Genomic DNA, 12394 nt, shown 5'->3' on the forward strand with positions numbered 1-12394 from the left:
CCGATTGACCGAGGAGCCCAGTTCCGCCACCACCGGATAGTGATCCGAACTGAGCTCCTGGTATACAACCGGCTGCGAGACGTGGTCACTCAGGTTTGTTACGTAGAGGTCGAGCGTTGCGTGGGCACCGGACCGACTCAGCCGAGTGGGGGAATCCGGGCTCAGGATCGTGTAGTGGCCTTCCTACATGTCGTTGCTCCAGATGGTGACGTTTCGATTGCCGCGACTGTTGCCCCAGGCTTGATGTTTGGCATTCAAGTCGCCGGCAATGATATACTGGCCTTGCCTCCGCGTCAGCTTGACGATGTCCCTCCGAAGGGCAGCCGATGATTGGACAGTACGCCGCGATGAGCGCGATTGTGCCGATCGAAGTGGTGATTTCGACACCGATGGCCTCGATGACACTGAGCTGGAAGCTTGGAAGCAGACGACAGTTGATGTTGTAGCGAAGAGCGATGGCCACACCACCTCCCCTGGTCGGCCGGTCGAGTCGCACGATGCGGAAGTCCGGGATGTTGATGTTCACCTCCGGTTTTAGGTGCGTTTCGGTGATGAACGCCACGTCTATTTCCTTCTCCTCAAGGAAATCCTTCAGCTCGATTGTTTTGCTCTTTAGCGAGCAAGCGTTCCAGTTGACCAGGCCCACCCTAGCAGCCATTTTCAATGATGAACATGCCAAGTGTGAAGACCTGGTCGAATCGGGTTTTGCAGCCGCGCAGTCGAGTGGCGAGCTGCGCGAAGATCGGCATCAGTTGCTCCGGAGTGTACAGCGAGGCAGATTCTTCCGGTGGGACGGCTTCGTTCTCCGACTGCCGACGGAACCCAGGAGGAGGAAGTGGAGACCATTCGCTGGTGGATGGTGCCGACGATGCTGGAGCTTGGACCGATGCAGTTGCCGCTGCCAGTCGCTTGTGCGGCTGTAGCGGTGGGAGTATTGGAATCACACGACGGGGAGCCGGGATAGCTGGAAAGTTCACCTCGTTGATTACAGGAACACGGTTCTTCTTCGGAATGGTCCTGGTGGAAGCCTTCTTCCGGATTTCCAGGAACTCGGCTCGCTTTGTGCAGCCCTTTGTGGTGGCCCGATGTTTGTCGCCACAGTTGGCGCACTTGGGATCGGCCACCTCCATTTTGTCGCTGCACGAGCAAAAAAACACGTCCGTACGTGTTGCTGTTAGTGATTCCATCCATTAAAATTCACTACATCATCTCCCTCCGACACGCGACGTGTTTTTTCTCGTTCGTTCGCTGTTTACGTTTTCGCTTGTCGCGTTGGCGTTATTTTCTCCCGGACCCGTCATGGGAGACTCGGTGGCCGATTCGGTCGCTGGAAAAGTGCCTAAGCGCACTGCTCTTGGATGCGCGGGTAACCCCTCCAAGCAGCTTTTGCAGAGCAACGTGTTCTCGCCGTTGCCGCTTGATGACGCCGGCAATCCGCCGAAAAAGAGGAAGAAGCAGCAATCGCAGCTGCCGCAGGTGCAACCGGAGCGGAAGGAGAAGTGCCCGCCCGTGTTTGTGAAGGGCGATCCGCCGGATTTACGCCCAAAAATTCGCCAGCTGATCGCTAAGGGGCTGAAATGTACTTTTCGGCTCTGCAGCGAGGGCGTGAAAGTGTTGCGGACTGAAGCCAGTAGCCGTCCACAAGATCGCTCGTCACGACAAGGCGAGGAAATATCGCGACCAGCTTTACCTGATCCATCTGGAGCACGGCTCCACTACCTGGAAGGACCTGAAGCTGGTTGGCGTTATAAATTACACCGTCGTTGACTGGGAGCGATATCGGCCAGTGTACCGCGATGTCACGCAATGCACCAACTGCTTCAATTTCGGGCACGGCACCAGGAACTGCCGCATGAAGCCGCGCTGCAACAAGTGTGGCGAACCCCATCCGACTGACGAGTGCGACAAAATGGAGGTGGCCGATCCCAAGTGCGCCAACTGTGGCGACAAACATCGGGCCACCACAAAGGGCTGCCCAAAGCGAGCCGAGTTCCTGGAAATCCGGAAGAAGGCTTCCACCAGGACCATTCTGAAGAAGAACCGTGTTCCTGTAATCAACGAGGTGAACTTTCCAGCTATCCCGGCTCCCCGTCGTGTGATTCCAATACTCCCACCGCTACAGCCGTACAAGCGACTTGCAGCGGCAGCTGCATCGGTCCAAGCTCCAGCATCGTCGGCACCATCCACCAGCGAATGGCCCCCGCTTCCTCCTCCTGGGTTCCGTCGGCAGTCGGAGAACGAAGCCGTCCCACCGGAAGAATCTGCCCCGCTGTACACTCCGGAGCAACTGATGCCGATCTTCGCGCAGCTCGCCACTCGACTGCGCGGCTGCAAAACCCGATTCGACCAGGTCTTCACACTTGGCATGTTCATCATTGAAAATGGCTGCTAGGGTGGGCCTGGTCAACTGGAACGCTTGCTCGCTAAAGAGCAAAACAACCGAGCTGAAGGATTTCCTTGAGGAGAAGGAAATAGACGTGGCGTTTATCACCGAAACGCACCTAAAACCGGAGGTGAACATCAACATCCCGGACTTCTGCATCGTGCGACTCGACCGGCCGACCAGGGGAGGTGGTGTGGCCATCGCTCTTCGCTACAACATCAACTGTCGTCTGCTTCCAAGCTTCCAGCTCAGTGTCATCGAGGCCATCGGTGTCGAAATCACCACTTCGGTCGACACAATCGCGCTCATCGCGGCGTACTGTCCAACGCAAGCCAAAGCCGGCGATGGATCATCGGCTGCCCTTCGGAGGGACATCGTCAAGCTGACGCGGAGGCAAGGCCAGTATATCATTGCCGGCGACTTGAATGCCAAACATCAAGCCTGGGGCAACAGTCGCGGCAATCGAAACGGCACCATCTGGAGCAACGACATGGAGGAAGGCCACTACACGATCCTGAGCCCGGATTCCCCACTCGGCTGAGTCGGTCCGGTGCCCACGCAACGCTCGACCTCTACGTAACAAACCTGAGTGACCACGTCTCGCAGCCGGTTGTATACCAGGAGCTCAGTTCGGATCACTATCCGGTGGTGGCGGAACTGGGCTCCTCGGTCAATCGGCACCAGCAGTTACGGCGGAACTACCACCGAGTGAACTGGCAGCGTTTCCAGCAGTGCGTCGATAACACCGTCGACTACGAGGTGCGTCCGGAGACGCCGGAAAGTATCGACCGCCAGCTGTGCGCTATCGAGGAGGCGATCACGGCGGCCCGAGAGCAACACGTACCGACGGCTCGGCAGGTAAGCAACTCCTTAAACATCGATACACTCACCAAAGATTTGATTCGATTGCGGAATGTCACTCGCAGGCAGTTTCAGCGTACTGGACTGCCTGAGCTTAAGGCACGCTGCAATCGAATCACAAAATTATCAAGGCCAGAATGGTGGACCTCAAAAATAACGACTTCTCGAATAAGATCCGCACTCTCCCAGATTATGCTAAGCCGTTCTGGAAAATGACCAAAATTCTAAAATCCAAGCCTCGGCCCATTCCACCTTTGATCCCACTAGACAATAATGGCTCTAAGGATCGCTTGATAACTCCTGCAGAGAAGGTCGCTGAAATAGGTCGTCACTTCGTCAGCTCACACAATCTTGGGCAGAACATCGTCAGTCCACACGCAGCAGCCGTCAACGAGCATGCTAACAACATCCATTTGATTCCCAACGACTTCTCGGAGGAGTTGGAGATCTCAGCTGACGAATTGACGGCCTATACACACAAAAAAAAATCGTTGGTAAAATTAAAAGAATCGTTGGTAAAATTGAGAAAATGAGTTAGTGATTTTCAGTAGAAAGTATAGGACTGTTAAATTTACTAATTTAAAAACGTTACATTGGCCAGAACCAATTGCTTTTCAAAATAAAAGTTTTCCTCTCAAATTGAAAGTAGTTTTTCTATTTGAATCAACAAGTGATCCTTTTAAAGCAACAAGTTGTATAAATATTCATTTTTAGTTATTATTTGTCAACAATTAATCAATAATTTAGTTAAATAATTTCATTTTTATTATCATTTTAATTTACAGGCTACTACAGATATTGGTTAAAGTTATTTCTTCCAAACTGCACTGAATCTAATTTTAATCTCGTTGATACTCTTCGACAATGTAGATATCTCATCCCGTCACTATTACGACCGTCCCGTACCACCTTCATCATTTGCATTTCTGCTCGAATTTCCACATCTCCTGCTGCAGCATCGTTGTAGGAACGTCCATTGCCGTTCGCCTGTTATATCACTATGTTTGTAGCGCTAGCTCAAGCTTGGTTCCGTTCGGAAAATAACTCGCCTCCCAGCGACGGGAAAAGTACTTTCGGATGGGAACGATGACGGTGCTGCTGGAGGCGGCAATCCAAGTGTTGTGTTCATGCGGAAATCTGCGACGAATTTCTTACTGCTGCTGACATTACGTCCACTTTTCACTGGCCAATAATGCGAAGCTGTAAATATCAAATTAAAACCATTAATATTAATTTATTTTACTTTGAGACAAATTACTTACAAATTACTGATTAAACAAATCGAAGAAATAAAATTTGTGAGAGTTCGGCGGGAATTTTCTTTTTTTTACAACTTTCACTGACAGATATAGTCGTTGGATGCCAGTTTGGATATTTTTACCTGCCAGAGTTGCCAAAAAATGTGAAATCTCGAAGTGTGTTTGATTATTTTATAAATTTCATTTTGAGAGCTTCCACTGTAAAAATGAAAATTTTACACTGAGAAAAAACTTTCAAATCAATCAATTCTCGCTTAAATTTTCAAAAGGTCCTAAGTAACATTTTTTTCATGAATTAATTTGAGTACTGCAATCAAAAGCTTTCATATTGGTCTGTTGATTGCGCTATTCAAATTAATTCATGAAAAAATGTTACTTAGGACCTTTTGAAAAGTTAAGCGAGAATTTTTCATTCGAACGAAAAGTTTTCCTCTTAAAAACACCAAAAATTTCATATTGTTCAAATAAAAGTAGAAAACAGTTGGAATCCCAACTTTTTTTTTCTCTGTGTATCAAATCGTCGAAGAACATGAAGGCCCCAGGCTTCGACAGCATCCTGAATCTCGAGCTCAAACACATGAGTGCTCCGTTCTTTGAGCACCTCTCGCTGATCTTTAATCAGTGTCTCCGGCTTAGCTACTTCCCATCGTCCTGGAAGTCAGCGAAAGTCATCCCCATCCGGAAGCCTGGGAAGGATCCTTCCTCCCCCAAAAGTTATCGACCCATCAGCCTTCTCTCAGGGTTATCCAAGCTATTCGAAAAAGCTATTCATCATCGGTTACTTGAGTCTGCCGAAAATCTCAACATCTTGCTCGAGGAACAGTTTGGTTTCCGACGCGGTCGGTCAACTGTACACCAACTGACCCGAGTTACCAACGTCCTCAGACGGAACAAGTTTGTCTCGAAAACATCCGCCATGGCCTTACTCGATGTCGAGAAGGCATTTGACAATGTATGGCATGATGGCCTGGTGTACAAACTACAACGCTATAATCTTCCCAGCTACCTGGTGAAAATCATCAACAATTAACTGTCGGCAAGGACATTCCGGGTCTCAATCAGCGGAGCGAGTTCCAATGCGCACAACATCGTCGCAGGCGTTCCCCAGGGCAGTATCCTCGGGCCCCTGCTTTTCAATCTGTTCACCTCCGACATGCCAGAACCTCCAGAAGGCGGCATTCTGTCTCTGTTCGCAGATGACACATCCATCGTCTACAACGGTAGAGTGATTAGAGCGCTAGTGGCAAAACTCCAACGAGGCCTGGATGCCCTGACAGAGTACCTCACCAGCTGGAAGATCTGTATCAACGCGGCGAAGACCCAGGTCATCATTTTCCCCCACTCCAAATCCCTAAACTTGTTCCGCCTGGGGACTGTAAAATCATCCTCAATGGCACGACTGTGGAATGGGCCAATGAGGCCGGCTACCTTGGCTTGACCCTCGACAGCAAGCTTATTTTCAGGCAACAGGTTGACAAAACGGTGACAAAATGTAACGTCTTGTTGAAACTACTGTACCCTTTGATCAACCGCCGGTCGTCATTGTCCCTGAAAAATAAGCTTGCTGTCTACAAGCAAATCATCCTCCCTGTGATCGAATATGGCATGCCGGTCTGGGAGAGCTGCGCAAAACCCACCACCTCAAACTTCAACGGGTCCAAAACAAATTCCTGAGGATGATCCTCAACACTCCTCCCAGGACAAGAACATCCGAGGTCCACCATCTGGCCGGAATAAAAACGCTTTGGTGAGTGTAAAGAAAAGTTTAGGGTCCGTTGCTTGCATTCGGATCAGGCTCCAATTAGGGCGCTAATTCCAATCTAGGTTATCAAATTTTTATTGTAAATATTAGTGTACATAGTAGTTAGGTTATCAAATTTTAAAAAACACACCAGCGCCTCCTAAAGGCCGTCATGATATATCATATTAACACTTAAATAACAATGTAAACATAAAAATTTAAAATTGAAGTTGGAGGGCCAAGCCGGCCGAGCACTGTACATGTAGAAAAATAATAATTGTAGAACAGAAAATGATTAAATAAAGAAGAATTAAAAAAAAAAAAAAATGAAGGAGCGGGACTAATGAAATTACTTCATTAGATATAAGAAAGCTGCTGGAGAATAATAAATTCTAAGAATCCTATGAAACTTTTTCACAAGATTGTTGCGAGGAATGACAACAGAAGTTTGACTCAAGACGAAGTTTCTTCATATTACAAAACATTTTCTTTCGGCATCTGTCTGTCCGAGCGACGTTCACCGATGGGTGGTTGCTGTAGATAGTTTCCACTGAGATGGCGTCTTCATTGATTTTATACAAAAGAAGGTTGATCCGACTATCCGAAATAAACTTTCTTCAAAGTGTAAAACTCAATCGTAAATAGCGAATTTTATAGCGCGTCGGAGGGAGATGATGTAGTGAATTTTAATGGATGGAATCACTAACAGCAACCAAACTACCACGCTAAACCCGATGCCACCGAAACAGTCTTTTTTCGCAATTAACTCTTTCTTTTCATAAAATGTTGGTCCTGAGAAGAATCAATTTTTTTTCCCAATGTTCCTTTCCAACTAACTGACACCACAATTTGTAATAAATTTTCAGCATCGGCACTGGCGGTGCGGGATCGCCACAGTGCTATTTTTATGCTCAGCCTTTTTTCACATGAAATTCTGGTTCGTTGAGGTTGAATGATCTGCAGCAACACATCGAGGACCACCACCAATGCGATTGATTTCCTTTGAAAATGTTATTAGCGCCTCCGTGATGCTGTGTTCGCTCCGCTGCGATCGCTTTGATGCGTCTGCTCTGCGTGAAACCTTGTTCAAACTGAGGATTAGATCCAAATCCGCAAGTGATTGATTTTTGATGTCTGTGCTAGTGATGCATGAACGTGATTGGTTAGTTTACCTATTTCTAAACTTTTCATCAATTATCGATAATAAATAGTTGAGTATCAGTATTTACAAATAAATACAAAGAAGCGTTGACTCATCCTTGATCGAATGGTCCAAAAAAAATGAAAATCCATCGAGAAACGGCTTAGATATTAAAGTTTAAAGTCTATCATATTTTCGTGACGGTCCCCGATTTTCGCAATCGTAAAGTGTACCCCAATATAGAAAACACAGACGTAGTCCTACGTAAAAAAAAACATAAATTTGCTATCACTCATATTACATTTATTTAATGGTTTAAACATAGTCACCGGTACATCTTGATAAAAAAAATAAGAATGCGAAAAAAAATCTAGGGTTTGATGCCAGCAACATCGATTGTGTATTGAAATGCGGTTAACAAAACCATTGTATTTATAAACTTTCTAAACTTGAGCAAAACTTACGCACGGCCTTCAGAACGGTGCAGTTGTCCGATCCGAGAAACATTTTGATGCACTTCAAGGTGTGGCACTGTTGCTGTGAGGAGCTGCCTTGGGCATCTGTACATTGCGTTGAAACTGGAAGACGATTCCCAGACAAGTCCGAAGGATGTTCCCGGCAACAGATCTCCGCCGGATAAAGCAATGAAATTGGAATCCGATCTGCCTCCGATGCGCATACGAAGCAAGGGAAAATGTTCGCCACCTGGTTAAACATTTGAATAAGGCTTTCTCGTGTATCGTTTAGCTGGTCCTGAATGGCATTCAACGTTTTGAAGATTACCTCGGTAGATACACTTCTGTTGAAGAAATTCAATGATAAAAAATGAAGGCGAAAGGCCATGATAAGATATTATTAATGATGCAACTATCCAGCTTACCTTGTATTTATAATCACGGGTCGACCGTTTTTTCGAGCCGGCTCCAGGCAGCCATTTTGATATCTGACAAAATAAACTTTTCATTGTGCGCTTTTATATTTTATCTGCCGGTAATAATATTTATCAACTATGTGTCACTGCACATAAAATTCATTGTCAGATCAAGTAAAGTATAAATAAATTACTATTATATTGTATGAATTCAGTTTGCAAATATCAATGTTCACCAATAAAATTCAAATGGTGCACATAAGATGGAGCTAATGCCAGTCGAATCGTGTCTATATGATTACCGCACATAAAACATAATGGAGATTTGATTTCAGTGTACAGCTCGGCAAAATCCAGCAAAATTTTGCTGATTTCCAGCGAAAAAAAATTTGGTGTGACTCTTCTGATGATGATTACAACCATCCAATCAAAGCGGAAAAAACGTGTGTCCATATCAAATGTTAAACTTCTATTTTCTTCGCCAACTGACTTTGCAACGACTATTGCAAAGTTATGAAGTCATATTGGATATTGCTCTTTTCGATTGAAGGATGTTGATGGTTTGGATGAAGACGGTGACAAACGGCTAGACCGCAGTGCTTGATTAGACCCGAAAATGGGAGACTCGGTGGCCGATTCGGTCGCTGGAAAAGTGCCTAAGCGCACTGCTCTTGGAGGCGCGGGTAACCCCTCCAAGCAGCTTTTGCAGAGCAACGTGTTCTCGCCGTTGCCGCTTGATGACGCTGGCAATCCGCCGAAAAAGAGGAAGAAGCAGCAATCGCAGCTGCCGCAGGTGCAACCGGAGCGGAAGGAGAAATGCCCGCCCGTGTTTTTTTTTTTTTTTTTTTTTTTACAAGGGAGAATGCATTTACACACTAACCCAGTACACGTGCATTGTAGTTGCCAAACTACCACACGGAAGTGTACTGGAGTGTCGGACTCGACCATACCGGTAATACCGACTAAACTCCCTTGGGCTCCACCATCGTTTCCCCCAGGAACTACCTCGCAGTACTACTTCTGGGGGGACGGCAGTACTAAGCGTACTCGCTCATTATCGCTCACACAGGCACTCGTCCCACGCGAGACTGACTTGGGTGCTCGCACACCATTCACTCCATTTGAGTCTTACTTTGATGCTCTCCGGGCGCTCCGCTGCCATGCCTCGAGGTGTCAATAGCGGTAACTGCCTGGGCCTACAGATATTACGCTACGACACTCCTGCCTCAGCACGAGCAGATCAATCACACCACTGCCGAAGCAGACCACACGCTACCCTGCCGAAGCAGGGGCACGCCCCATCCACGACAAGGGCACGACTGTAGATCTCGGGGTACAACCCACCGCTACCCTGCCGCCGAAGCAGCTTCTCCAAAGACCGTTCGCTCCATGTGACCCTTTTTCGGGTGCTCACTCTAACACTCCACTGCCATGCCTCGAGGTGTCGAGAAGGTACCTCGACTCCTACCTCAGCATGTGCAGTCCATACTCAGACTTCTGCTGCGCTTCGAGGTGTCGATAGCGGTAACTGCCTGGGCCTACAGATATTACGCTACGACACTCCTGCCTCAGCACGAGCAGATCAATCACACCACTGCCAAAGCAGACCACACGCTACCCTGCCGAAGCAGGGACACTCCCCATGCACCACATGTGCACAACTGTAGGTGTGTGGGTACAACCCACTGCTACCCTGCCGCCGAAGCAGCTTCTCCAAAGACCATTCGCTCCATGTGACCCTTTTTCGGGTGCTCACTCTAACACTCCACTGCAATGCCTCGAGGTGTCGATGGGATACCTCGACTCCTACCTCAGCATGTGCAGTCCATACTCAGACTTCTGCTGCGCTTCGAGGTGACAATAGCGGCGATACGCTATGACACTCCTGCCTCAGCACAACCAGATCACTCACTCCCTGCCGAAGCAGCTCACGCGCTACCCTACCGAAGTAGGTACACTCCACAACTCACTCTAACACTACACTGCCATGCCTCGAGGTGTCGATAGCGGTATGTAGGGACCAATCAACGATACTACGCTACGACACTCTTACCTTAGCATGTGCAGTCCATACTCAGACTTCTGCTGCGCTTCGAGGTGACAATAGCGGTGACGCGCTATGACACTCCTGCCTCAGCACAAACAGATCACTCACTCCCTGCCGAAGCAGCTCACGCGCTACCCTACCGAAGTAGGGACACTCCACATGCCAATTGGCACTCCCTGGGCTTGTGCTTTTGAAGCGGCACACAGTCGCTTTGATAGAGTCTGCTTACGGGCACTTGTGGTTTTTGGGAGGGATTTTAGCAGAGCCCACTGCTAAATCCCACCACGCCCTAGGCAGTTCTCCCTGACTCGCAGACAGCTGGGGAGGGGTCGTCAAGCCCTTGGACATGGTCCATGCTGTCCCTGCTGCCCGCCCGTGTTTGTGAAGGGCGATCCGCCGGATTTACGCCCAAAAATTCGCCAGCTGATCGCTAAGGGGCTGAAATGTACTTTTCGGCTCTGCAGCGAGGGCGTGAAAGTGATGCCGGCCAACAGGGACCATCATCAATCCGTCGTGGAGTTCCTCGAGGTCCACAAGTATGAGTACTACACTCACTCATGCCGGGGTGCACGAAGCCGCTCAAGGCTTTGCTGCGAGGACTTCACGACATGAAGGAGGAAGAGCTCCAAGCAGAGCTTGAAAGTTGCGGACTGAAGCCCGTAGCCGTCCACAAGATCGCTCGTCACGACAAGGCGTGGAGATATCGCGACCAGCTTTACCTGATCCATCTGGAGCACGGCTCCACTACCTGGAAGGACCTGAAGCTGGTTGGCGTTATAAATTACACCGTCGTTGACTGGGAGCGATATCGGCCAGTGTACCGCGATGTCACGCAATGCACCAACTGCTTCAATTTCGAGCACGGCACCAGGAACTGCCGCATGAAGCCGCGCTGCAACAAGTGTGGCGAACCCCATCCGACTGACGAGTGCGACAAAATGGAGGTGGCCGATCCTAAGTGCGCCAACTGTGGCGACAAACATCGGGCCACCACAAAGGGCTGCCCAAAGCGAGCCGAGTTCCTGGAAATCCGGAAGAAGGCTTCCACCAGGACTATTCCGAAGAAGAACCGTGTTCCCGTAATCAACGAGGTGAACTTTCCAGCCATCCCGGCTCCCCGTCGTGTGATTCCGTTACTCCCACCGCTACAGCCGCACAAGCGACTGGCAGCGGCAGCTGCATCGGTCCAAGCTCCAACATCGTCGGCACCATCCACCAGCGAATGGCCCCCGCTCCCTCCTCCTGGGTTCCGTCGGCAGTCGGAGAATGAAGCCGTCCCATCGGAAGATTCTGCTCCGCTGTACACTCCGGAACAACTGATGCCGATCTTCGCGCAGCTCGCCACTCGACTGCGCGGCTGCAAAACCCGATTCGACCAGGTCTTCACACTTGGCATGTTCATCATTGAAAATGGCTGCTAGGGTGGGCCTGGTCAACTGGAACGCTTGCTCGCTAAAGAGCAAAACAATCGAGCTGAAGGATTTCCTTGAGGAGAAGGAAATAGACGTGGCGTTCAAAAAACCGGAGGTGAACATCAACATCCCGGACTTCCGCATCGTGCGACTCGACCGGCCGACCAGGGGAGGTGGTGTGGCCATCGCTCTTCGCTACAACATCAACTGTCGTCTGCTTCCAAGCTTCCAGCTCAGTGTCATCGAGGCCATCGGTGTCGAAATCACCACTTCGGTCGGCACAATCGCGCTCATCGCGGCGTACTGTCCAACGCAAGCCAAAGCCGGCGATGGATCATCGGCTGCCCTTCGGAGGGACATCGTCAAGCTGACGCGGAGGCAAGGCCAGTATATCATTGCCGGCGACTTGAATGCCAAATATCAAGCCTGGGGCAACAGTCGCGGCAATCGAAACGGCACCATCTGGAGCAACGACATGGAGGAAGGCCACTACACGATCCTTAGCCCGGATTCCCCCACTCGGCTGAGTCGGTCCGGTGCCCACGCAACGCTCGACCTCTACATAACAAACCTGAGTGACCACGTCTTGCAGCCGGTTGAATACCAGGAGCTCAGTTCGGATCACTATCCGGTGGTAGCGGAACTGGGCTCCTCGGTCAAACGGCACCAGCAGTTACGG

General features: G+C 49.3%; 1 protein-coding gene and 1 long non-coding RNA gene across 2 annotated transcripts; both read right to left on the bottom strand.

The window, feature by feature from the left end:
* Nucleotides 1–3986: 3986 nt before the first annotated feature.
* Nucleotides 3987–4694, bottom strand: LOC134220613 (uncharacterized). The gene is made up of 2 exons (XR_009981980.1): nt 4507–4694; nt 3987–4444 (listed from the first exon to the last, which is right to left on the bottom strand). It is a non-coding gene; the product is annotated as an uncharacterized LOC134220613 (long non-coding RNA).
* Nucleotides 4695–7768: 3074 nt separating this feature from the next.
* Nucleotides 7769–8585, bottom strand: LOC134225274 (uncharacterized). The gene is made up of 3 exons (XM_062705215.1): nt 8266–8585; nt 8169–8184; nt 7769–8090 (listed from the first exon to the last, which is right to left on the bottom strand). Exons 1-3 carry the CDS (start codon nt 8347–8349, stop codon nt 7846–7848), a joined length of 345 nt encoding a protein of 114 aa, XP_062561199.1. The 5' UTR covers nt 8350–8585; the 3' UTR covers nt 7769–7845.
* Nucleotides 8586–12394: the final 3809 nt, after the last annotated feature.

The sequence above is a fragment of the Armigeres subalbatus genome, chromosome 3 (genome assembly GCF_024139115.2).
Source record: "Armigeres subalbatus isolate Guangzhou_Male chromosome 3, GZ_Asu_2, whole genome shotgun sequence".
In the NCBI taxonomy this organism is placed as follows: Eukaryota; Metazoa; Arthropoda; class Insecta; order Diptera; family Culicidae; genus Armigeres; species Armigeres subalbatus.